General features: G+C 44.3%; 3 protein-coding genes across 6 annotated transcripts in view; all 3 read left to right on the top strand.

Moving 5' to 3' along the window:
* bptf (bromodomain PHD finger transcription factor) overlaps positions 1 to 19,978 on the top strand; it is a 28,597-nt gene extending 8,619 nt beyond the window's left edge. The window contains exons 4-31 of one of the 4 annotated variants that reach the window (XM_029437101.1): positions 854 to 1,036; positions 1,273 to 1,449; positions 3,174 to 3,371; positions 3,468 to 3,553; positions 3,832 to 4,184; positions 4,681 to 4,812; positions 5,012 to 5,141; positions 5,759 to 5,894; positions 5,997 to 6,272; positions 6,387 to 7,932; positions 8,922 to 9,046; positions 9,274 to 9,402; positions 9,556 to 9,706; positions 10,312 to 10,435; positions 10,556 to 10,784; positions 11,791 to 11,921; positions 12,088 to 12,166; positions 12,279 to 12,493; positions 12,644 to 13,613; positions 14,061 to 15,529; positions 15,621 to 15,703; positions 15,872 to 16,097; positions 16,185 to 16,738; positions 16,813 to 16,989; positions 17,089 to 17,281; positions 17,399 to 17,483; positions 17,655 to 17,841; positions 19,115 to 19,978. In XM_029437101.1, coding sequence (XP_029292961.1) covers positions 854 to 1,036; positions 1,273 to 1,449; positions 3,174 to 3,371; positions 3,468 to 3,553; positions 3,832 to 4,184; positions 4,681 to 4,812; positions 5,012 to 5,141; positions 5,759 to 5,894; positions 5,997 to 6,272; positions 6,387 to 7,932; positions 8,922 to 9,046; positions 9,274 to 9,402; positions 9,556 to 9,706; positions 10,312 to 10,435; positions 10,556 to 10,784; positions 11,791 to 11,921; positions 12,088 to 12,166; positions 12,279 to 12,493; positions 12,644 to 13,613; positions 14,061 to 15,529; positions 15,621 to 15,703; positions 15,872 to 16,097; positions 16,185 to 16,738; positions 16,813 to 16,989; positions 17,089 to 17,281; positions 17,399 to 17,483; positions 17,655 to 17,841; positions 19,115 to 19,154 — 8,384 coding nt within the window. In that variant the 3' untranslated portion in view covers positions 19,155 to 19,978. Of the gene's footprint in view, positions 1 to 853; positions 1,037 to 1,269; positions 1,450 to 3,173; positions 3,372 to 3,467; positions 3,554 to 3,831; positions 4,185 to 4,680; positions 4,813 to 5,011; positions 5,142 to 5,758; positions 5,895 to 5,996; positions 6,273 to 6,386; positions 7,933 to 8,921; positions 9,047 to 9,273; positions 9,403 to 9,555; positions 9,707 to 10,311; positions 10,436 to 10,555; positions 10,785 to 11,790; positions 11,922 to 12,087; positions 12,167 to 12,278; positions 12,494 to 12,643; positions 13,614 to 14,060; positions 15,530 to 15,620; positions 15,704 to 15,871; positions 16,098 to 16,184; positions 16,739 to 16,812; positions 16,990 to 17,088; positions 17,282 to 17,398; positions 17,484 to 17,654; positions 17,842 to 18,263 lie in introns of all 4 variants that reach the window. The other 3 variants (XM_029437100.1, XM_029437102.1, XM_029437103.1) reach the window with 3 other exon arrangements.
* A 792-nt stretch (positions 19,979 to 20,770) lies between these two features.
* kpna2 (karyopherin alpha 2 (RAG cohort 1, importin alpha 1)) lies at positions 20,771 to 24,162 on the top strand. Its single transcript, XM_029437664.1, has 11 exons — positions 20,771 to 20,827; positions 21,075 to 21,178; positions 21,267 to 21,407; positions 21,797 to 21,885; positions 21,999 to 22,267; positions 22,359 to 22,453; positions 22,618 to 22,881; positions 23,029 to 23,262; positions 23,407 to 23,589; positions 23,680 to 23,829; positions 23,926 to 24,162. Exons 2-11 carry the CDS (start codon positions 21,122 to 21,124, stop codon positions 24,013 to 24,015), a joined length of 1,572 nt encoding a protein of 523 aa, XP_029293524.1. The 5' UTR covers positions 20,771 to 20,827; positions 21,075 to 21,121; the 3' UTR covers positions 24,016 to 24,162.
* Positions 24,163 to 25,147: 985 nt separating this feature from the next.
* The window catches only part of smurf2 (SMAD specific E3 ubiquitin protein ligase 2), a 51,304-nt gene continuing 50,135 nt past the window's right edge, over positions 25,148 to 26,316 (top strand). Inside the window, 1 exon segment of the mRNA XM_029437478.1 lies at positions 25,148 to 25,703. Within this exon segment, the coding sequence (XP_029293338.1) occupies positions 25,652 to 25,703 (52 nt within the window). The 5' untranslated portion in view covers positions 25,148 to 25,651.

Here is a 26,316-nt window from a genome sequence, read left to right as displayed (position 1 = left end):
TTGGATGTGAATCCCTTTCTTTGAGTTATATACTCTAGATATTCTAGTGTCTTAGACCAAGTTCACATTATTTCTGTTATTATATTTATTAATTTATATAAAACTTGTCTGATGGAATTGTATCCCTGTAATCTGCTGGAATTGCTGCTTAGAACGCTTCTTTCAAAGTATTGTTTGTGAAACTGAAACAATTAGTCGATCAAAAGAAGATTTAGCAGGAACTATTTTTAATGACGTGCTACCGGGTGAGATGACTTCAGTCATTAAAAAAATAAATCTAAAATACATTTTAATGAACATTAAAAACTAATTGAAGCTTTTTCAATGTGAGCATTTGATGCTTTTTTGAACACGTGATGGTAAACTGAACATCTGAGGGGTTTGGACTTCAAAACCAGGTATTTAAAGATGATGCATTGGTTCATAATTATAATAGACATTCTTTACTACTTTCTGACATTTTATAGACAAAGGGATTATAGATTATTGGCTGAATAATAAACACATTTATTTTAGTTGCGCCCCTAAATATTTAAATTTCAGCAAATTCTCTTCATGTGTAAACGTAAAAAATAAGAAATCTTTTTTTACTTTACAATATTTTACAGATTTTTGACCAGATAAGTTATTAGTATGGACTTTATTTATTCAGTACTTAAACTAATTTAAATCTGAAACCAAATAATATGTACATCCTCATTATTTACTAGGTCGTGATCTCGTCCTAACTGGGGAAAGCAGTTGCTCAAGAGAGAGAATTTACATTTGTTCAAATGTCACGTGGGTGCACAGATATGTAATTGTTGAAATATTTAGATTTCTAAACATGAATATTTTTCCTTTTGGCTTGTAGATGTGATCACGGAGCGCATGAAGGTCAGGCGGGAGGCACAGGAGGCGAAGAGGCGAACAGAGGATGCAAAGCAGGAAGCAGAACCGGGCTCTAAGACGGCAGAGGACACTGCTGCGCTCCCCTCGCACCTCGACAACGGCGAGCACAAAGACTCTGAGGCCAAGGAAGATTCCAGCTCGCAAGGTAGAAGTGAACTTTATACACATTATTCTGTCATTCTCTGCATATCATTTCTTCTAAAGCAACTCCTAAACAGAAGACCCAACAGTACAGGTAACAGCAGGTGTAGTGTTGTTGTTCTTGTTTGTTGAAACTGTCCGCGATGTCTCTGCGACATCATCAAGACCTTTTTACAAACACTATTATGACTGCTCTGGTGCTGTTCGCCCTGTGAATGTATGTATGTCATACCACAGCAGACACGGTTCCCCCTGCTGCAGAGGAGAGCGTGTCTGACCCTAACCCCGGCTCGACCACCCAGGACACAGCCATGCCTAAAGCAGAGTCCCTTGAACCTAACAAGGAAGCGCAGCCCGCTCACTCTACGAGCCACGAGAGCGGGGAATCCCCTCCATTGGCGAAGCAGGAGAGGACAGGTATTCGGAGTCAAAGATGCACTCACGTTTCTCTCCGGTGTCCAGCTATCTGCAGCATCTATAGCCATTCAGCTCTCCCTCCACTTCATACTCTGCTGCCAGGCTGCACGTCCATCTTCATCTGTCTGCTTGTCTCTGCTGGTTGCCACTAACCATACCCTGCCCCTTCTCTCCCCCTGCTCATTAGTCGTTTGGGTGTAAGGCAGTATCCACGCTGTGTCTACGTGTCTTTATACTTTTGTACATTTATTGCTAGGACAGAAAACTAAATCTGGTTTAAGGTCATTTTTAGAATGGCAGATTTGTCGTCATTGTTTTTGTCTGCGTGGACTTGAGGAGGCGGCATGTTTTTGGATGAATTCTAATGCCACTGAACCTTGGAGGAGGCTGTATGTAATGCAGTGCAAACCATCCCTGGCAAACCTGGAACACAGCAGAGGTGGTTGTGAGTGTTCCAGTGCTTTGTTTTGTTTTTGTCTTCTTATACCTCTGCCAAGGTTTAGTTATCTGTCCAACATTCTACCTGACAGACCAGTGTGGCCGTTCCCTTGGGGGGTTTTAGCATCATTTGTTGCTATGCCTGTCACTAATATTGTATTCCTGGTCTCAGTTTGCTTTTGTGACGCTTCATTCATTGTGTTGGCTGGCTGCAGGTTAGTGTGTTATCTGTGTTTTGCCCTTTCTGTTTTACATGGCTTCAAATACGTTGTCTCTGACCATGTTACATTACTTATTCCCCATCGGAAAATTCTGTTTCATCGGCTGAATGTCTGATTCCTTCAGCCTCCATAGGTCGCACGCACTGTGAAATCTAGACAAAGATAAGAATTCAGGAAAAACTCTTATAGCTGTGGCCATTGAATCCTCCTTTCTTTGACTAGCGCAACCAAAACATTGTAGCTCTCACCTGTCATGCAACACTTCCCAGCATCTCTTGGTTATCTTCAGTAAACCTGTAATTAAATCATGAGAAAATCTTTTCATGTAATTGTCCAGAGAGACTTTAAGCTGTTGCGGGCTGTTCGTCTTAACCTGCTCTTAACCATGAAAGTAAAGCTGCTGCATTCACCACCTGCTTAGGAAGCTAAATGTTCCATTTATTTTTGGTACATTCATTTCTTGTCTCGTGTTATATATGTCGTCTCCTGCGCTCACGATCTTGAAAAGCACGCTTTTGGCAAGGTGGTAGACGGCGTCCTTGGCAGCAGCTAGCACACCACGTCTGTCACAACCAGCTCCTTATTCTCCTTCCAATTTATGGGCATTTGGGTGGGTTCCTGTTGCTCAGACAAAAGGCTCTCTGCCTGGAAGCCCCACCTGCTACCTCTTCAACAAAGAGCTGCATATATATGCAGGACGCTCTCCCCTAAAAACTCAAAGGCTTTTCAGCAAGTGCACAGCTTGTTTTGGATTTGTGCAGCCGTTCTTGTCCAAGATGGGTTTGGTTTTATAGGCCTTACTGGACTGACTAAAAATGTGTTTGTTGGTCATATGCAAATGTCAAATCTTGAGACCTGGTGTTGCATTGAACAAGGTCTGGTCGAGCTATATTGAGAATTTCCCAATCGAGAGGTTGATTATTTGTGAATGTTATTTGTTTACACAGCTGATGTCTTTGCTCAAAGCCCGTTGCTTGTAATTACTGTCACTCAGTTTCACTCCTTGCATCCCTAATACTTGCTTTTACGCCTGTACTCAGTCTTTCCGAACATTTTTCTTTGTAGATGAGGATGTGAAAGCCGAGTCTAGCAGGGAAGACAAGCCCCCTGGCGTAGATCAGCCTCAGCAGCAGTCGTCTCAACCAAAGGCGAGCAGTGGCAGCAGCAGCAGCAGCAGCCAGGTCTCAGGCCTCAGGAAACCAGAGCAGCCTGACCTGGCTGATCGCACCTCGCAGTCCTCTTTTACCAGCCAGGATGGGACAGGTAAAGTGGATCAACACTGACTTTGGAATCAGTTGTGTTGATTTGTCTCTGTTTGAATCGATGCTGAATTTGTGTCATCTGCTTTTTGAATGACAGACGAGTACAACGTCAGGGTCAGCAGCGATGTAGAGAAACCAGCAGGACAGGAATCTAATAACCAAACGTCCGGAGGCAGCAAAGAGGTGAGGCGGGGCTTTTCCTACGTATTTTACTTCTTGAGTTTTAAAATGAAAGAAACGGATTGAAAAAATATGTTCGCATAAACACTTTATTGACTTTGCTTTGTTTTTCATTAAATGAATATAAAAAGGCTTTGTGGCGACATGTTCTCCCATATGTACTAAAGGTCATCTGTCTAATCTCTAGTATTAAAGCCACAACTTGAGCACATCCTTAAAAAAGCTGCTTATATTTCTAAGTCTTGTACTTTAGTTAAATCTACTGTTCCCTCATGTTACAGTCATCTCCTGTATGCTCTGATGGTGAATCTACGCGTCTGAGCTTCTTAAAAAGGGACCTGACAGTGAATCTGAACAACTTGTTCAAACTGGGTCAGGAGGGTAAATACAGGGTGTACCACAACCAGTACAGCACCAATGTCCTGGCCCTGAACAAACATCAGCACCGCGAGGACCACGACAAGAGACGCCACCTCTCTCACAAGTTCAGCCTGACCAACACGTCAGAGTTCAAATGGAACGGCTCCATCTACGGTTCGCGCAGCCTGACTGTCTCCACCCTGCGTCTCACCATCATCCAGCTGGAGACCAGTGTCCCCGGGCCGTTCATGCATCCTAACTGGGCATCACACAGGTACAACCAAAGTTCATGTGAAACCCTTTGAGCTGGTGAGCAGAGACTGATGCTAACTTCATGATAACTTACCTACCTATGGCTATTTATACATTATACATCATTTACTATAAAATGCATCAGACTCAGTGTGGTTGGAGATCCATATTGATTTATCCACCAACAATGTTTAAAAACAAATCTAGGTATTTGGTGTGTGGTGGTTGCACTGATCCGGCATGAAGTTCCTCTAGCAGCAGGTGGTTAGTTAGACTTTTAGGAAGTAATGCTCAGTTAATTTCTTTCCGAGCGTTGGATGAGAAGATCCATCCCACTTTCATGTCCGTACAGTAAATATGAAGCTTTCACCATGAGCTGGTTCGCTGGAGAAACAGCGAGCCTGGCTCTAAAGCTCACTTAATAACATCTCATTTGTCTAATCTGTTCAGAAACTGAGGTGTAAAAACAAGTTGTGCTGTGTTATCTATTGTTTTATAAAGTCTCTGTTTTTTTCTAGGACCAACTGGAACAAAGCGGTGCAGATGTGCAGCAAGGCCAGAGAGTTCGCTTTGGCCTTGGCCATCCTGGAGTGTGCCATCAAGCCGGTGGTCATGCTGCCTGTTTGGAAAGATTCTCTTGGACACACAAGGTAAACAACTGCTGGCTCCACGCACTAATAGCACATTAACATGGACTCGAGCTACTCATCATCGGTGTCACTACTCCAGTGATTTCTTCAACCTGTTGGTACACTATTGTTGACCAAACGAGCAGCACGCTCAATAATGTCTTTGCTATTTCAATACTGCCTTACATTTTGGTTTTATACTGTACTTTCTTACCTTCAGGCTACATCGCATGACCTCCATGGAGCGGGAGGAGAAGGAGAAGGGGAAAAGGCGAGAGAAAAAGCTTGAGGATGAGGAGACACTGCAACAGGCCACTTGGGTGAAGTACAGCATCCCCATCAAGCACCAGGTAAAACAACAGTGTCTGACTCCTGTGGCCATAGAGGAGGTTTGAGCTGTGCTCACAACTTATCTTTTTCAGATGTAACCCAACAGCCCTGTCAGATTAAAAATGCATTACTTTAATCTAACTGTTTCATCTGTTGATTCATTACTTTAAGCTTTATAGTTCAACCAGTTAGCCATTTCTTTTAGTGAACTCTTCAGCTGACCATGGAGCATCTTATCTTACTCTTAGCTTAACCATTTCAACTGTTCAGTCATTACTTTAAGATAACTACTTCAACTGGTTTCCAGATTCTGTTTGCTATCTTTTTATAGCATTTATCCTGTTACTTTCAGCTAAACTTTTAGACCTCTCTTTTACAAATCCTTTTTCACACACACTTAGTTAAGCTTATCTGCAATCTCTCCACGTACCTCCTGACAACTGCAGATGTACCCTCCGGGTTACAATTAGTCCTGGTTGGAAATACCTTAATATTGTTGCAGAGCTTTCTTTGAGGCTGCGTCACAGTTCGTATCGTTTCTCAGTTTGAATGTGTATAACAGTTCTCTGAAATGATTGTGGTTCTTCATCTGAAATCCTTTTTTATTTGGGGCCTCGCTTGTGTGTTTTTCTATCAGGTGTGGAAGCAGAAAGGCGAAGAATACAGAGTGACGGGCTATGGTGGCTGGAGCTGGGTCAGTAAAACCCATGTGCCCCGGTTTGTCCCAAAGCTACCAGGGAACACAAACGTAAACTACCGCAAAGAACTGGAGGGTAAGGGCTTAATGGCAATAATATTGGCAATATTTCTTTTATTATTTATTATTGCTAGCACTTTTGGCTCATGTTGTGGATTTATTTTTGCTGAATTCATAGCTAAAATGAGGAAGGAAAATGCTGAAGCTTCCACCGATAAGCAGAAAACTGAGAAGGAGACTAATCAAAACACATCGGACGGGGACAGTGAACAAGCATCCATCACTGCATCATCTGAGAGCGCTTCATCAGAGGGGGACTGCAAACCTCAGACCTCCACAGAGGAAGACAAACCTACAGAGGAGGAGCAGGAACAAAATGTAGAAGAGAAGAGAGAAGATGAAACAATGGAGGTTGACCCCTGCCCAGAAACTGCTGCTTCAAATGGCGAGAAAGGTAATTATATGAAATCAATATTTCCCTCTTTTATCTTTAGGATTTCCATTGATGCTATTTGTGGACGGATACATGTTTCCATCTTCCACTGACCGCTGTGACTCTTTGTTCTAGATAAAGCTGAGAACAAAGGCCCTTCCTCACCTTCTGTGCCGCCTGTGACGGAAGACGTAATCCAGAAAGTTGAACCCAAGAAGGAAGAGACCGCCACATCAAAGATCTACTACGATGTTGTGAATGTCAGCGAGGGCTTCCAGCTGCGCACGGCTTATAAGAAGAAGGTAAAGCCCTCCAAACTGGATGGGCTTTTGGAGCGGCGGGTAAAACAGTTCACCTTGGAGGAGAAGCAGAGGCTAGAGCGAATGAGACAGGCGGCACTGCTGTCCAAAATGTCTGCCACAAAGCCTACTTCCGGAGTCAAGACTGAAGGATCCACATTAGGCAAACAGCAGCCTGCCGTGACCCCGTGTGTAAAACAAGAGAAGGAGGATGGCATTCAAGTGAAAGACCACATAGTTAAAAAGCTTGACTTTGAGCAGGAGCAGACGGAGATAAAGGCAGACATGGATGTCAAATCAGAAACCTCAGGACCCAACCACAGCAAACAGACGGAGATCAACGCTGTGCAGGGGAACTGTGGGGAGGCCTTAGCTCACAAAGAAGTGAATGGAGGAACCCTGTCAAGCACCGAGCCCAACAGTAAAAACAATTGTATTTCGGACTCGATAGAAAGCAAAGAAAAAACTCAGAAGCCAGAGGTGGCTCGAGTGGAAGAGAATGCTAAGAAACGGGTGTATGATGAAATGGAGCAAGGCGGGGGACAGAGCATCGAGGTAGACCAAAGCAAGACCAGTCCAGTGCAGGTGAATGGGGAAGCTGGGGTTACCGCGCCTGCAGACTCAGACATCAACTCAGACCCAGCCAGTCGAGTCCAAGGTGATATTAAAGAGCCGCTCAAGTCTCTGATGAACGGAAACCTCACGCAGAATGATGTCTCCGACATATGTCACCCACCTCCCCTAAAAGTCCCCAAATTAGAGAACCACGTGGCAGAGAAAGGAGACTCTCTCAATCAGGATGGGGCCGTGGACGATGAGGGGGGAGTACCGGCTAAACTTCCACTCTCAAGCCCTTCTCTTCTGAATAGTAACAGTACCGACAATAACAGTAGCAGCGTAGGTTTGAAGTCCACCTCCACAGAGTCTCAAAATGCCCCAAAAACGGACCTGTCCAGCAGCATCAGTAAGTCTGATGTGACGTCTCAAGCAGCAAGTAGCGCAGTCTCGTGTGTTACCACCACCCAGCCCATCTCCAGGGCAGTTGTCCCTCAGAAGACTAAATTTCCAGCCACCGACACCAAGACGGGCACTTCAACCAGCTCCATGACGATTAGTAAAGAGTATTCCACCAAAGACCGAGTCAGCCTCCTCAGGTTCTACAAATCCAAGAAGGCACGCTCGGGGACAGCCCTGCCGTCCTACCGCAAGTTCGTCACCAAGAGCAGCAAGAAGAGCATCTTCATCCTGCCAAACGATGACCTGAAGAGGATGGCGAGGAGATCAGGCATCAGAGAAGTGCCCATTTTCAACTACAACGCCAAGCCCGCCCTGGATATATGGCCCTACCCTTCACCTCGGCCCACTTTTGGGATCACGTGGAGGTTGGTAACACATTTAAGTCTTTTTACATTGTTCGGGATACTTAGAAATGAAGTTTAGAACTGATCTGGCATTCGTAGTAAACATTTTCTAGGGCTGTACCAAATCATTTGAAGTTTCACTCATAACATTCACATTCTAAATCAACAGCTCGACAGCTTTCTTTTTGCAGGTCTATTAATTGTGTTTAAAGCTGGTATTTCGACACAGTTGCAGATAAAGATGAGGCTACACTAATAATATTAGTTTAATACTATTTGTAGAATTAGGTTCCAGTGGTTGTGTGATCCAAACTTCAGAGCGTTGTAAAGTCCAAAAGTCAACAGTTCACATGTTTTTATCTAACGAAGTATTCTGCTTCCATCCATATCTGTTTGTGCCTTTTCAAAAACAGCATTTCACTGCAGTCAAAAAACCGTTTGCTCTCTGGCTGCACCCTAAAGGTGGCACGCATCCGCTATTAACAGGGCGCTCAAGCAGCAAACTAACAGCACCATGGATTACATTTATACAACCAGTAACCAATGACAACAATTGGATTTCAACTCCTCACAGTATTAAAAACTCATTTCATCTGATACATCACTTCATTAAAATTGAGGATCTTTTTTCCTGATGTCATAAAATATGACTACAGACATTCGAAGCTTCAGTAGAAGCTTTGAATGTAAAAAGAAAAAATAAGTAATCTGGTACAGCCCTAGCATGTACAATAGCTGTGAAAAATAATTATTTAGATTGTGGTCCCGGTAGCACAGGCGACCATACACAAAGGCTGAGTCCGACCCGTGGCCATTTGCCCTTCTCTCTCTCTCTCTCTCTCTCTCTCTCTCTCCCCCTTTCACGATCTACACCTCTCTCTGTCATTAAAGGCATGAAAAGCCCATAAATATAACTTTAAATTAATTATTTAGATTGTCTGTGTATATAAACATTCTTCCTGTTGTTGGGATTAATAGCTCATGATTTTTTATGATTGTGTCCCATTCAGGTACCGTCTCCAGACTGTGAGGTCGCTGGCTGGGGTCAGCCTGATGCTGCGGCTGCTGTGGGCCTGCCTGAGGTGGGACGACATGGCTGTTAAGCCCTCTGCTGCTGTAGGGACGACGCGGAAAGGTGAAACAATGGCGTACACTGAAGTCTCCACAAGCACTGATCTTTCACCGAAAACATTTTTTTCATTTTATTTCTATTTTACTTCAATCATGTAACTTCTTCTGTTTCTGCTAACAAATCCTCGGCGTCTCCACATTCCAAAGCTTGGTTGAGTTTTTTGTAGTAACACGACGATTAATGGTTTGCATTTGAAATAACTGTGCTGATATGTTTTATTCTCGCCACAGAAACTACGGACACGGACATCACTACAACAGAGATCATCAAACGAAGAGACGTGGGGCCTTACGGCATCCGCTCAGAATACTGCGTCAGGAAGATCATCTGTCCCCTCGGAAACAGAGACACTCCCAAAGGTAAAGTCGGAAACATCGGAGGATTTAAATAAAAAATAATAGTAATTACAAATTTGAAGAATGACAAAGATTAATTGCCGGAAGAGTTTTTCTTTCTGCACATTTTTACAAATATAGTTACTACAAAGGTTGTCTCTCCTATCCCATGAGTAGAAACCCCCACTCCACAGAGGAAAGGCCTGCGCTCAAGCGCCTTGAGGCCCAAGAAGCATGAGCCAGCCAAGCTGACTGGGCCGAGGGCAGTAGAGTCATGGGTGCCTGAAGAGGACATGGAGCTGTGGGAGATCAGGGCCTTTGCTGAAAGGTGAGAAACGCACAGTAAAAAATACATTGAAAAAAAGTGTATGCCAATTTAGCCATTATTTTGTATGTAAAGCAAAAAAAGGAGAGAAACTTCACAGTGCATGTTACCAGTTCATCAAGATTATTCTAGGAAAAGAGCGAAACACTTAACACTAACATATCTGGTTCAGCAGACCTAATTCAGGACATCCCGAGAAATTTGCTTGTCGGTTAATTTAATTTTTTGATGATATTAATTGTATTTAATTTGCTGCTGCAGCTCCAAGTTAAAACCCGGCAGCACTAATGGTCCATATGAATAGAGTCCTTTGAGGATGACAGCATTTTCACGGCTGAGATGCAGAGCCTGCGCTGTACTGTGACGTTGTTCCTCTTTTCTGCTTTACTAGAAGATTATAATAATTGGTATTGAGGTCATCCAAAAGTAACGGAAAGTAATTGTTACTTTACTATTGTGAAACTTGGGTTAGGTTACTTACTATTTAACACGCTGGGCCTGCAATTAGTAATTGTATTTTAATGAAATTAAATAAAAGAAAACCTCCCAACATAATTCACTGCATTATTCTGATGGAGCAGTGAGTCACCTGATTGTTCCTGTCACAGAGTGGAGAGGGAGAAGTCTCAGGGTATTGATCCCTCCAAGAGTGGCAGCACTCTGAAGACGGCAGAGGAAGTCAAGGCCCATTTGGAAAATCAACTGAAGCAGGCCAGACTGGCGGCCCAGCAGGTGGGAACACTGCACAAACACACTCGTTATTAATTCTTCTGGTTTAGGTATGTCAACACACTCCTATATATATATATATATATAATATATGCCTAAATTGTTCTAACATTTTTGTTGCAGAAACGCCTGGAGCCGCTGAGACCGGGAACCCCTGGCACCACTCTCTCAACAACAACCAGCACTCCCAACACCCCGCAGTCCACGGGCCAGAGGACGGGTCAGGTCCCATCTGGAACTAAGATGGTCCTGGCCTCCAAACTGGGCTCTCCTGTTTCCTTCCAGCAAGACAAAAACTTCCATCAGTCTTTCGCTTCCTGGGTGAAGCAGGGTCAGACCAACAACAGCTCAGGTAAGCCCCATCGAAGAGGAGGAATGATCTTACAGCGAAACGTGTAGACTTGTTCCTCATCCATCATGTTCTGTTAACACAGGCAAACAAACGACTTTGTCACAAGATACTTTATTTTTTGGTTTTCCATTTTTTATTCTTTGATTTTGATTTTGATTTCCATTTTTTAAAAGAAATCTCCGTTTGACAGACTATTAAGAAGTCGATCATTGGCATGACTTTCCACAACTTTGTTTTGTGTGTGTCAGTTTTCCACATTAGTTAATGTGATGGACTTTCCGTAATGACTTTGTGGCTCGTGGTGTTCACTTTTAATCCTCTTATAACTTGGTTTTCATATCCTAAAGGGTTGTGTATCGTCAAAATGTAAACATCCAAATTTATAAAAAATAGTTTCTGGTGGACACCACAGCCGTAGACTAGCTATCGTGGCGGCCCTTGTGGGTATGCGTGACTGCAGGTGGCATGGTGTGTCTTGCAGCCTCCATTGGCTCGGTGGCCACCGTGGCCAGCGGCATCGCCACCTCAGAGCAAACCTTCCAGATCACTGGCAGGCCACTGACTGTGGCTGGCCAGGTCCTCGCCGCCAAACTCCCGCTCCCCGCTAACAGCAAGATTGTCACGCTCAACATGCCCACCACTCAAGGAGGTAGGGCGCACGAGTGTCATCCATTTCCGCTGGTTTGTGCTAACACTTGCCAAAATGGATGGAAAAGTGACGTGTGACAGGCAACATCTATTGCCACTAAGCATGGATGGAGTTTCTTTTTCTTTTCTTTTTTAGATTAGATGGAAGAGCTTTTATAGCCAAAAGTTAGATTGCTGTCTTTTCCGTGTTGTGTATAAACTACAATTATCCAATGAACTGAAGCTTTTTCAATTGCTTAAACGATCTTCCCCACACACAGTGCATGCCTCTCCGCTCATGTGCATCCTCGGCCTGTATCTCTGCATGCAGCCAATGCATATTTGTTTCTTTCCTTACGTAAACTGCTCTCATCAACAGGTGTAGTCCAGCAGAAAGTCCTGGGCATCTTCCCCTCTGGACCCCCTGCGAACCTGAGGACATACAGCACACTGCATCCTACGACTGGCAACATCAACCTCAGAGCCTCCACCTCCTCAAATACCCAGCAGGTCTTTTGTCTTTCGCCCTGTCCTTTTCAGCTTTTACTTTAAGCTAGGTGAAAGCGTATTTGAGTTACAAGAAAAGCGCTATACAAGTCTAATGTATTATTATTATTATTATTATTATTATTATTAATACATATTAATGAGTCTACCTTTTGGCTTTGTGTTCCAGCCCGGCACGACGATGAGCCAGTCACCTGCCACTTCTGTGGGCGCAGCAATGGTCAGAAGTCCAGCGTTTGCTCAACAAGGTGTTCTGTATATTCTGTCTAACTTATATTTTCTATTCGTAAATGAATGTCTTCAGCCTTTGTGGCTCACGCCTTAAACAATAAAACATTCTTACTCCCTCGTCACCTGCAGGCCAACCTCAGCAGACTATGACACAGACAGGTGCTGGTTCTACACCTGTGCAGACGGGCGCAGCTCAGAGATTAGCAGGTTCTGCGCCATCACCTCATACAGCCACCACGGCACCTGGACAGTCACCTGTAGCTTCCTCCCAGACCAACAGACCACAGCAGGGTCAAGTTAAGCTCACGATGGCACAGCTCATGCAGCTGACGCAGGGTGCTCAGGTGAGGGCACATTTCTTTCTATTGTCTTTTCCTCCCTACTAATACACTTTGGGTTTTTTTCTCCGCAAGTGAAAGTTGAAGGGTGTATAAAGCGAGAATTCTCTTACTGTTAGCTGAAGACATGACAACTTTTTGTTTCCAACTCTGCAGGGTGGAAACCCAGGTCTGACGGTGGTGATCCAGGGTCAGGGCCAGACCCAAGGGCAGCTGCAAATCATCCCACAGGGTGTGACCGTCATCCCTAGTCCTGGTCAGCAGCTAATGCAGGCAGCCATGCCCAATGGCCAGGTCCAGCGCTTCCTCTTCACTCCCATGCCCCCATCCTCATCAGTTCCAACATCAGCACCCACTCAGACCCCTCTAATGTCAACTCCAACTCAAGCCAGAGCCCCTGCACAAGTCCAGACGACTCCCTCAGGCCTTGCCCAAACCCAAATGGCAGCCCCTCTACCTGTCCCGACACAAATGCCAAATTTGGCCCCCACAGTCCCGATGCAAACCCAAGTCGGAGCCACTACCCCATTATCAGTCCCTGCACAAACTCAAATATCCACTCCTGTGCCCGCTCTGCCACATGTCGCAGCCCAGGCCTCCACACCAGCCTCTGTCCCCGCACAACCCCAAGTGGCGAGATCTGTGCCTTCCCCAGCACAGATTGCAGGCCCAGCGATGTCTCAGACACAAGTCTTTGCCTCTGCTTTGACCCCTACCCAAAACCAAGTCTCCACCCTTACCCCAGGATTATTCCCTACACAAACTGCAGTGTCACTCCCTGTCCTGGGACAAGTTGCACCTCAAGCCCAGGTCCAGACACATGCCTTCAGCCCTGCCCCTGCTTTAGCCCCCGTCTCAGTCAAGGCTGCCGCCCCATTAGCCGCTATTAACTCGGTCCAATTCCCTGTTTCTGCCTCTCTTCCCTCACCTGTCCAAGTTCCGACCCCTGCTCTCGCTCCCGTCTCTGCTCCCGTCATAGCTGTCGTGTCCACCCAAATTGCTGTCCCGTCCCCAGCTAAAGCTCTAACCCAAATTCAGGCCACTGCTCCCGCTCCCCTTCATGCTGCTGTGGCCAATGCTGTCGTCACACCCGTCACAGCCACCTTTACAACTCCTTCAGTGCCAGGTAAAGAACCCAACGCAATTCGCACAAACACGCATCAACAGCATCTTATTGTTTTGTAAAATAAATAAATAAAATGCATACAAACATAATGGCACGCAAAAGTTCAATAAGAAATAAATTAGGAACAACAAAGGGAATAAAATTAAATAAATCTGGGCACACAAAATGAGCTACAAGTACAGTAAAATTAACAAACAGTAAACTGGTAAACCCCAAAAACGTGGTGTACCATATTTTCCTTGCCAAAAACTGGCTGTTAAGTTCCTTCCTTTTATATACATACCTGATGTTTAAAAGAGACCGGCCTCCTAATGAGCACAGCTGGAGAGATTCTGGCCTTCGCAACCACTCAATGATAACTGCATCCTGTTTTAGTCATTTGTCTATATACGATGTTTGACCTTTTCATAATGCATTGCTTCTCTTTACTTCTCCTTCCTGTTGCAGCTCTAACAGACCAGAGGGCAGCTCAGCCCCAGGTTTGGACTCTGGCCTCATCTCAAGCTCAGACTCCTGTTCAGCTGGCCGCAACTCCCGCTCAGACACCCGCCCTGGCCACTGTACCCGCCTCAGTCTCCATACATTCCCCTGTTACCCCTCTCCCTCAAGCATCTCTTTCTCCTCAAGCTCATGCACAAATTCAGCACCCCACCGTTGTATCCATGCAGCAGGTGTCTCAAATCCCAGTCTCAGCAGTGCAGGTTCATATGGGATTACCAGTCTCTTCTGTTACTGCTGTCAGACCTACGCAGCCTCAGCTCCAGCCCCAAACCCATGCTCAACTTCAAGTCCAGCGTCAAGCCCAAATCTGTGCACAGATTCAGGTCCAGCCCTTTGGCCAAGTGCAACAAATGCCACACATTCAGGCCCAAGCACAAGCCCAGAACCACCCCCAGGTCCGAGTTCAATTTCAGCCACAAACTCAGCAACCACCCCAAGCCCAAGTACAGCCTCAAAATCAACCTCAGGTGCAGTTTCAGTCCCAAATCCAAACCCAAACCTTGCCCCAGGTCCAGGCCCAGCTCCAACCAAGGGTCCAGCCTCAGTACCACCCGCAGATACAGGCTTCATTTCAAACACAGGCTCAAACCCAACCCCAGGCTCACCAACAGCCTCAGGTTCAATCTCAACCGCAGGTTCAGTCTCAGGCCCAAACTCAGCTCCAGCCCCAGATACAAACCCAACTCCACCCCCAGGTTCAGGTCCAGTTCCAGAAACAGAGCCAGGTTCATCCACAACCCCAGGTCCAAACCCAGCCCCAATTTCAAGTCCTGTCCCCGCAGCAGCCCCAGGTCCAGCAGCATCTTCAGGTCCAGCAGCAGCTTCAGGTCCAAGCCCAACCCCAAGTCCAAGCTAAACTCCAAGTCCAGTTCCAGCCTCAGAACCAAACTCAAGTGCAGCCTCAGCTTCAGGTCCAGTCTCCAATCAGGCATCAGCTTATCACCGTTCCGGGCCTCCAACAGCCTGTCCAGCTCCTCTCAGCTCTGCCGCCCCATGTCGCTGCCCAGATCCAAGCCCAGATCCAGGCACAGACCCAGCAGGGCGGAACCGTTCCCCAGCAGATTAAACTGCAGCTGCCCATCCAGATCCAGCAGACAGGGGGGCCAATCCAGGCGCACCAGATCCAGAACATGGTGACCATACAGGCACCAGCAAGCGTCCAGGAGCAGCTCCAAAGGATGCAGCAGCAACAGCAGCAGCAACAGCAGCAACAACAGCAGCAACAGCAGCAGCAGCAACAGCAACAACAACAGCAGCAGCAGCAGCAACAACAACAGCAGCAGCAGCAACAACAGCTGCAACAACAGCAGCAACAACAACAAAAACCAAAGAAGAAGAAACACAACGAGGCTAAAAGGGAACAGAAAGAGCAGAACCTGCAGGCCGTTAGCCCTGTGGATGGTATCCAAAAACAGGTGTGACTCAAAAAGAACAATTAATTGAAGGATTAATTTCTTACCACATGTAGAAACTTTTAGCATTAACAGAAAGTGTTTTTGTTGTCAGGCGGTGGTGAAGCAGAATGCTACAGCGGAGCAGCTGAAACAGAGGAAAACCCTGGCTGCAGCTGAGCGAGAGGAGAACCAGAGGTTTGGGGCTTAATAATCACAGAAATGTGGAGCTTTGTAACAAATATCCACATTTCCTGTGCATGACAGTAGTATTTTCATGGTATTCACTGCATTTACCTCCCTGATTTCTAATGCAACTGCACCACCATCTGAACAACAATGACCCCGCTGTGCTCTTGTTTTTAGAATGATCGTGTGCAACCAGGTGATGAAGTTCATCCTGGACAAGATCGAGAAGGACGAGAAGCAGGCAGCTAAGAAGAGAAAGAAGGAGGAGGTGGTGGAGCAGAAACGCTCCAAACAGAATGCCACCAAGCTGACTGCGCTGCTGTACAAGCACAAGGAGCAGCTGAAGGCTGAGATCCTGAAGAAGAGGGCCCTGCTGGACAAGGAGCTGCAGCTGCAAGTACAGGTTAGCACCATAGACTGTTTATTCTTCATCAGGTATAAAGATTCCGAGAGGAGATAATAAACATTCCATGTCTTGCTTCCTTTTCAGGAGGAGCTGAGGCGGGACATAGCCAGGCTACAAAAAGAAAAGGAGAAAGCCAGAGCTGCTATCACTCAGGCTGCTGCAGCAACAGTCAAGGCGGCCTCTTCCCACTCCTCCCATCCCTCTCACCCTACACATCCCTCTCACAGCACCCACACGGCGACCTCGCTTTCCTCGTCACATAAACGTAAGCGGGAAGAGGATAGGGACAAAGACAGAAACAAAGACAGGGACAGGCATCACGACAAGGACAAGAAACGGGACAGGGATAAGGACCGGGACAGGTGTAGAGAGAGAGACAGAGATAAAGATAAAGATAAAGACAGAGACGGGGATCGAGAGAAGGAGAAGGAGAAAGAGAAGGAGAAGGAGAAAGAGAAAGACCGAGAGCAGGACAGACATCGGGATAGGGACAAGGACAAAGAAGGGGACAGAGACAAGGATGGAGATTCCAGCTCATCAAAACACAAGAAGAAGAAGAAGCCTTCTTCTACCTCAAAGGATCACAAGAAGGACACCAAATTGTACTGTATCTGCAAAACGGCCTACGACGAGTCAAAGTAAGCTCTCAACGTTACAACATACTACCGCAATGCACACGTGACATAGAAATTAACAAATTATTTTCTCTCAGGTTTTACATCGGGTGCGACCTGTGCTCCAACTGGTTCCACGGCGTGTGTGTCGGCATCACAGAGAAAGAGGCCAAGAAGTTGGAGGATTTTGTGTGTAATGACTGTAAACGTGGTCAGGAGGGAGGAAGCAACGAGGAGCTGTACTGCATATGCCGGACACCATATGACGAATCACAGTATGGCTTCTCGTAAATATACATAACCGTCATCAGCTTCACACGTACGGAAGCTTTCATCGGTGCGCTAACCACGATGTATCCATTTTTCTCCCTCAGGTTTTACATAGGATGCGACCGCTGCCAGAACTGGTACCACGGGCGCTGCGTGGGCATCCTGCAGAGTGAGGCCACTCACATCGACTTGTACGTCTGCCCGCAGTGTCAGTCGACAGAAGACGCCATGACAGTGCTCACGCCGCTCACTGACAAAGACTATGAGGGCTTAAAAAGAATATTACGCTCGTTACAGGTACAGAAGCTAATGTTCGTCAGGCTATCTTTATTCACGGGGTTCGTTCAAAGTCTCGAAAGTTAGGAAAATGTTAGAATGAATTGTTGTGTAATTCATTTCTTGTTATTTCAACAGTCTCACAAAATGGCATGGCCTTTCCTCGAACCGGTGGATCCCCACGACGCGCCGGATTATTATCGCGTAATCAAGGAGCCAATGGGTAATAACCAAATTATAGCAATTGTTTATGAGTGGCTCATCGTAAACCCTGTGGAAGGTGGGATTCCCTAAGCCGATGATACGATCCAGATAACAAGCTTTATTGCATGATATTTTGTGATGTGGAAAATGTTCTTTTCTTTTCAATCATTTATTTCTCTGTCCCTTCTAGACTTTTCCACAATGGAAACCCGTTTGCAAAAGCGACATTACCACAAGCTCACCGAGTTTGTGGCCGACGTGACCAAAATCTTCGATAACTGTCGCTATTACAACCCCAACGACACGCCCTTCTTTCAGTGTGCCGAGGTGCTTGAAGCCTTCTTTGTACAGAAGCTTAAAGGTTTCAAAGCGAGCAGGTAAGGTCAGGTGCTCCCACCGCTGCACACTCTCGAGGTTCCCACGTTTCTCTCTCCTTTTCCATGCTCATGCTTGTGTGCTGTAAAACTTTGACTCTGGCCACACCGACTGTCATGTCAGCCTTCTCTTCATTTATGCATTTCTCATTCACTTTTTACTTTTGTTTATACCACCGGCATGTGTAGCAAGTGTTGTTTTGCAGTAGAATGTGCTTTACTTGTAGTCTAGAGTCGGCTTTAAACTGTCACTGTTGCTTGGCCGTACTAAAACCAACAGAGCTGACAAACGTTAAGGCATTATGTCCCGTGTCTTAACAGAACTGGTGTTACATCCGTATCGTGTGTCATCTTGCATTTGTGTCTGTTCACCTTTGCTGCATGCCTTTTTGATTTATGCCATCCCATTTTCTTCTTTCTTCCAGATTGTCAGATTCTTAAAGTGGGCCAGTCTGGACTGGATGCTGGGGTCTCTAGTAATAATGACATGGAAACTTTCCAGAACAGCAAAAAACAAATCCAATAATTAAGAATAAAACCATGCACACACACCAAATGTGCTTTCATGTAAATGCCACCAATTTTACATTTTCGGTAACCATTATAATATTCAGTTTAATCACAAAATGGCCACCGTGCGATTATCATGATATCGAGGGACACGCTTTCTTCTCATCATTTCCCTAGACCTGGCCTATTTTGAACAGTCCATTACAGTAGCTAAGATGTCTTCAGTGGGATTTTAAATGCATTTTAGTTCCTAACTTGTATTTATTTTCTGTTTATACATCTTAGTTTGATTGGATAATGTGATGATATAAAACAAATATATAAAGCTGCATATTTTATTATATAGAGATATTTATGAGAAGTTTTGTATGTTACATCCCTTTTGAGTTTGAGCTGGTTGTTAAGGTGGTTGTCTTGAATGTACATACTTTTTTATCATGTACAGTGGTTGTAAGATATATCTAACTCTGTGTTTTGAATGTTTTAAATAATTATGAAACCAATAATTTTAGATAGTATTATTTTTAAATTTACTGCAAAGAGCGAGGAGCTCATCCTTGTTCCTCGCTTCACAAAGTAACCTCAGTTTGTAGTTGTGGAAGATTTCTTCAGTAATAAAGGCATTCCCAGTAAATTACACCAACATGGCTGCAGGATCCTCTACCGACCCCTTTGCATCTTCTGTGTCTTGTTTGTCGAGATGTCGCAACAATAAACGGAAATTGCGAAGGGCTCTCAACTTTCCCCCTCTCTCCGCATTCTGTAGGTCTCATAACAACAAGCTACAGTGTTCGACAGCCTCTTAGAAAGCACCGCACATTGCTCAAACAAAATGCACTTGCCAAGAATATGGCTTTTTCTGAACTGTAACTCTGTGACAGACTCTGCCTCATCCTGTGTTTGGGATCTGCTCCTCTGACTGTCGGTGCAACCAGCACTGCTGCTTTCACAGAACTGTTCAGGCAGAGCTGCCTTCTGCCCATTTCAGCTCTAAAAGGGACCTTTTTTTTTTTTTTTTGGACCTGTTTTCATCAGTTGGACTGTACTGAGGACGAGCAGCTGAGGCATTTCAGAAGAAAGTTTACCTCTGAGAAAAGACTCTTAAGGAGCTCTCATATTTCCATGTTTATTTTTTGATCTCAGTCTTTTTTTTTATTATTTTTTGCTTTCTTGTTAAAAAAATCAGGCCATCCTTGTGGTCATCATGTCCAATGAGAAATAGGAAATTGAATACTGACATACAATGGCTGAGTTTTACTGAGCGTAAAGTATCAAGAGTTGTGTCTAAATTTGGATATCACAGTGGAACGTTTTTATCCCATTTCCACTCATTGTTTAGTCTGAAGTGGCATGAAAGACGTTGAACTAAATATCTGGACACCAGTAGTCTGCTTGGTTAAACTTCTATAACCTACTGAAAGTACAGTAATAAGCTATTGTAAATGGATTGCTCTGCAGTAGTGACTGAACGAGAAGGATGAAACAATGTATTTGAAGGTTCCTGCCCTGTTTGTAAAAAAAGAAAAGTAAAAAAAAATTGTCCGATTTTGACTTGATTTCTTTCTTTTTTTTGTATTACATCTGAAGAAATATTGATGTATATGGAACTTAATAAAATATAAAAGACTGATTTCGTCCTCAATCTGTTTATTGTAAGACTGTGACACATGTTAGTGGTGTTGACATCTCTATAAAACAAAAAAAATGTTTTAGTAGGCTATAAGACGAGTTTGCATATAAGGAGCGCCTCAAGAATGGCGACATAAAGCAGGGACGGTAAAAAGATCAAATTAGAATAAAGCATGAAGAACAGAATTGTATTTAATGGCTTTATAAAGTTACTAGTTCAGTGGCAGTTTTGTGTTTTAAACTTGTATAAGAAAATTAAAAACGTCTGAAATTGGGGACATTGTTGCTCTTGATATATGAATAGGACATTTCCCTATCCCTTAAAGAAGTTTTACTCTTAATATGAGATGATACGAATAAAACAATGTATTCGTAAAGATACATTTGCTAAACAACACAATATTAAAAAATAAACGTAATATTCGATTTTAGATATACTAAATTCACATGAAAGAGACGTGTCTTGACATTTAATTAGTGATTTGTTACATGGATGTTTCCGGGACGGTTCTTTGGAAAGTCATTTCCCTGTAAAAGTGTCATGACACTAGCCCAGATATACAGCGACCCGGGAACAGTTCATCCCTCGCCAACGTCCAATACAAAAACATAAAGACGGCAGCTAACGGACCCAGGGTCAGATGTAACGCATAATTATTGGCGCGCAAGGAGATATCGCGATAGCTTGGTGACGACATTTCCGGTGTGCTTTGTGATTTTTTGAAACGGGCCAATGAACGGAGGCGGCTGGATGCTTTTGCTCAAACGGCCCAATCAGGAGACTATGTTGCAGGAATTTAAAGGTCTGTGCGGCACTTTCTGAGTACCACAATCTTTGCGCGAGGGTCAGGTAAGCCCGTGTCATCTGCCTATGCAGTTTTATTTAAAGTAATGTCAATTTATATTTGAACAATTACAGTTGTCTCTGTTTTTCTGTGTCGTACCTACTATATTTCCAACTTCAGCTAGCTGTCAGATCAGTCTATTTTAATGTCAACAGATGTTCTGCTTAGCTTGACATGTTTGTCATTCGTCACGAGGCAGCTCAAAGTAATGTATAACATAACCGGCTAACTTTATTTTAACATTCTGTGCAGGAATTATACACGCTTCATTTTCACTGCTGCTGCGCCTCCTTGTCAAAATGGCTGAAAACATCGAACGTCTGAACAAGTTCAAGAACAAAGGCAAAGATGCCAATGTGAGTTTACTCGAACAAGTTAGCATCATATCAGCTTCCTTATCTGCGAGCTGTAGTTAATAAATGTGTGACTTCATTTTAAACGCAGGAACTTCGACGCAGGAGAGTGGAGGTAAACGTGGAGCTCCGCAAGGCGAAGAAAGATGATCAGATGTTCAAAAAAAGAAATGTGTCTGCATTTCCTGACGAGGCGACTTCCCCACTTCAAGAACGGACCCAAAACGGCCAGGTAAGCCTTTTTTAAATCCATCATTTAACTTCAGGAAATGTTAACTGTATTGTTCAATCTTTTTTAGCACGAATTAAATGCCATTTTATAACTAGTACAAGAAAACACCATCATAATATAGTCTCCACAAACCTAATACTGTATGTGGTTCTTGTGACAAGGAGATGCATAGGACGCTCTATGGGGGTGGACTTTGAGGCTTATTGGTTATTGAATTGAAATCGACTGGTGTTTTTTCTCCACACTGAAACAGTACAAATAGAGAAAGCAGTGCAATAAACCCACAAACCCTCCCCTTGAATAACTACAGTTAACCAGTTCTGTTTTTGTTTTTATTATAAATTAAATAAATAAATATCACAACTCATTGTGTGTTTGACCACTGGCAGGCCTTCAAACAGTGGACCGTTGAAGAGATTCTAACAGGAGTGACCAGCGGTGACTCAGAGTCTCAGTTCCAGGCTACACAGGCTGCACGGTATTAACAATTAATTAAATATCTCCTAATTAAGCTTCACAGCACAATCTAAACTACTTAATAACTGCAATGATGACTCAATGTTTTATTTTAATGTACTGTCCTGAATGCAGGAAACTCCTGTCTCGTGAAAAGAATCCTCCCATTAACCAGCTTATCAGTGCTGGCCTGATTCCCAAGTTTGTTGCCTTCCTGGGGCTGGTAGACTGTCCCCCAATCCAGTTTGAGGCTTCCTGGGCTCTGACGAACATTGCCTCTGGGACATCGGATCAGACAGCTGCAGTTGTTGAGGGCGGGGCCATTCCAGCCTTCATTGGCCTGGTCACATCCCTCCACCAGAACATCAGCGAGCAGGCCGTCTGGGCCCTCGGAAACATTGCTGGTAACTGGCAGAATTTTGTTTTTGTTTTTATTTGATCTTTTTGGTCTCTACTTTGTCAAGGTCCATATTAATTATTGATTTTTCTATTTAGGTGATGGATCAGCGCTTAGAGACAGGGTCATCAAGCATGGAGCTGTGGCCCCTCTGCTCAGTCTGCTGGCTGTCCCTGACCTGTCTGTATTAAATGTAAGTGTATTTTTTTTTTTAAATTTGTAATATCAGAAAGTAATTTTCTTGAAGTGAGTGTGTAAATTATTTGCTCCTTACTGCCCACTAGGGGGTGTGCTAACTCAACCAAATGCTGCTTCATATATCAAACTAATGCCTGCTCTTGTACCATTTCTTTGCAGACCGGCTACCTGAGAAATGTGACATGGACGCTGTCTAACCTCTGCCGCAACAAGAACCCCTCGCCCCCTATAACTGCGATCCAGCAGATCCTACCCGTTCTAGTTCGTCTACTACACCATGAGGACCGTGAGGTGTTGGCTGATGCATGTTGGGCTGTTTCATACCTGACTGACGGCTCTAATGACCGCATTGAGGTGATGGTCCAGACCGGCTTAATTCCACGCCTGGTGACGCTGCTTGGCTTTGATGAGCTGCCTGTCATTGTAAGTATAAAATCTCACTTGTTAGTGCTTCCAGTGTGTACACCAGAAGGGTGATTTGTTTCTGTTCATGTAGTCTGGTACATTGTCAGCACCCTGAGGCTAAGATTCTTGCAGGTTGTAGAATGAACCCTTTCCCCCTGCCCTCAGACCCCAGCGCTGCGTGCCATCGGCAACATTGTGACTGGTACAGATGAGCAGACTCAGGCGGTTCTGGATTCCGGGGCCCTGACCATGTTCCCCCAGCTGCTGCGCCACAAAAAAGGCAACATTCAGAAGGAGGCCGCTTGGACTCTGTCTAACATCACAGCAGGGAAGGACAACCAAATCCAGGAGGTCATCAACGCAGGCCTCATTCCATACATGGTCGATGTGCTTGTGCGGGTATGAACCGCTTTTTATTTCGCTCATAGGGAGAATATAATTTAAACTTTGCCAGTACACAGCTCTCAAACACAGATGCCTACATTTAGTCATTAACTTTTCAGGTGACTTTCATGTGGCTTACAACTCTCCTTCTCTCTGCAGGGTGACTACAAAACTCAGAAGGAGGCTGTGTGGGCTGTTACAAACTTCACCAGCGGGGGCTCTGTTCAGCAGGTGGTTTTCCTTGTTCAAGCCAACGTTCTTGAGCCTCTTCTGAATCTCCTCTCCTCTAAGGACAGCAAAATTGTCCTCGTCATCTTGGATGCCATTACCAATATCTTCATGGTGAGTGCTTTTTTATTTTTATCTATCGATCTATCGATCGTGACGAGATGGCTCAAAGATAATATTGATGCTGATGTGTTTTCCTACCAGGCCGGGGATAAAATCGGGGAGTCGGACAAGCTGAGTCTGATGGTTGAGGAATGCGGCGGACTGGACAAGATTGAGGCCCTGCAGTCTCACGAGAATGAGATGATCTACAAAGCATCCCTCAACCTGATTGAGAAATATTTCTCTGACGAGGTAAGTGTCCTGTTTTTTTTTTTAAAGCAGTTTGAAAACCTTTTTATAATTAAACTTTATGGTCTAACTGTATTTTTATATTTCTAATTTTTAAAGGAGGAGGTGGTGCAGTCTGTGGTCCCAGAAGCAACCGATGATGGTTATGCATTCCAAATCAGTGAAAACCAGAGCACTTTCAATTTCTAGATTTTCTATCTAATACCTCTACTACTTTACTGTACCCTCATCGCTACTGTTTGTCCTTTTCTTTGTAATTGTGAAGTTTTGCATGTATTGTACATACTGTTTTAATATGACAAAACATAATTGTAAATAAAGTTGTTTATTTCACCATTAAGTGTAATTGGTTTCTATGTTAACTAAATAGAAAACTGAGGCGTTTTAGATGGTAAATAGGGTTACAGTAGCATATCTGTAAATGCCAACATGTCATGTGATGGGGACTTTTTGTGTGATTAGCCTATCACTGATCGTGATGCTTGCTCATCCCAACTCTGTTCTACTTCTTCTGTTGTCCAAATTGGCCTTTATGACTCCAGTAACTGCCAGTATTGTGGCGAGCAATAACTCTTGTGATGTGTTGTGCTACGTCCATATTTTTGAGCTGATTCTCACTGCAGTCTAGTTCAAAACCACTAAATCTAGCAGCTATATATTGAACCAGCAGGAGCAATCTTGCATTTGGAACAGTGAGTACAACCATGGTTCATATCAACGATGACACTACAGCATTGTCTTACAAAAATGTTGAATAGTTTTATTTTCTGGGGGAAAAAGCTTATTCACAAGTTACAGCTCCCAAGAACAATATTTCTAGACTAGAGAAGTAACCAGACTCTAAAATCAAAGCCCTATTAAATGTTCTCAAAGTTTTGAACTATTCCTTTAAACTGGCTCAACTTCACTGCAATGCAACACATTTGCTTATTAAGCACTTTCAATTACATATTTCGGTTGCATTATTGCACAAGTTTCTATGCTTGGCTGAGGTGGAAAAAATGGTGTTTCAATAAAAGCAAAACGTGATGGATTCAGCGAACACATGATTGAAACTTATATGGCCTATAACAGGGCCATCGTCACCTGTGTTATGATATGATAAATTGTCTGCTGTGGAAAAGTCTATTTCAATAACCTGAATATTACTTCATTTTTAAATAAAACTATTAAAAGCACACTACTGTGACGGGACGACAGAGGTCAAACACTTGTGGTAGAAGGGGGACCTAGACTTCTGTACATTGTGGCTACGCCCCTGTAAAGAGTAATTTGTCATAAACACAACTTATGCCATCAAAGTGAAAACGGCTCATCACCAGCTCTAGGACACACTGGGACCTGTGTGTGAATTACAATGAGGTTCCACATGTTGGAGAAATGTTTCACTCCCCCAAAGTGTGCTGTCGTCACCGGTCAGCTCCTAGCAGCAGCCTCCTGAAGTGGATCCACACCGGAGGGCTCAACAGTTCAACTCTCGACGAGCTGAGAGGAGGACTCAGTCCGAGGCAGAGGCTGCTTCCGAAGATGTGAAGATAAACACCGCGTCTCCACAGTAGCTCCTTTTATACGTTTCTCCAGGGAGAAGTCATTTCTAGTAAATGCACTTTGCAGCACTGTTACACTCGTTATTTTAGTTTTCTTTTTGAATTTCTCGCATTTGTGAGCTATCGCTATGGCAGTTCAGTTCACATCCGGGCCACAATGCCTTGACTCCATTATTGTCTAAAACTGGCGGAGAGGTTGATAAACCTTGTTATTATTATTTTTTACAGTTAACGACACATTTTTTAATACGTGCAGAGAAGGCTGGAACCAAGAGGAGATGTCTAACCAAGGAGTCCGGCGGAATGGCCCCGTGAAGCTGCGATTAACAGGTAGCTAGAAATGCTTTTTAAATCCCCAAGTATCCCCCACACACTAGCTAGGAAGGCTCGGTGTATTTGCTGGATGGGAACAGTTCCCATGGGCCATAGAGTTGGTTTACCGCCGGTTCTCTGTCCCGTGATTTTCGCGATTTTGTTAAACGCTTCAATGCATTTTAAATATGAGTTGTTTTTACAGTGTTAGCTCATATCGAAAAACGGACTGAATGGACTTGTAGATGAGGCTGAATTCGGATATTATTGTTCTTGGAAATAGTCTCAGCCCTGTGATTGTCGCCAGTAACCACCACCAGACATAACACGGGTCCGGCAGTAGCTTTATGTTGTGCTGCTCTGCCATTGAGGGGGCTGTCGCTTGAATAAATCAAAATGTGGGACGATATCTCGCATGTCTATTTGCCTATAGATTTATACATGCAATGCAATGGTGCTACCTAACTATCACACTGTTCTGCTCACAGACGGGCTCACATATAGTTGGCTAGCCGACGATAGCCAGACAGCCTGCCAGCTAGCTATAATCAAGCCTTTATGTCAGGACAAGTCTCGGCTGAGATGACAGGCAGCTCCACAGGTCACCAGAGTCTGCAACTGAACAGTGAGC

This window comes from Cottoperca gobio, chromosome 8 (genome assembly GCF_900634415.1).
Source record: "Cottoperca gobio chromosome 8, fCotGob3.1, whole genome shotgun sequence".
Taxonomy (NCBI): Eukaryota; Metazoa; Chordata; class Actinopteri; order Perciformes; family Bovichtidae; genus Cottoperca; species Cottoperca gobio.
Note: the sequence above shows the minus strand (reverse complement) of the source record. Positions and strands in the feature narration are given on the sequence as shown.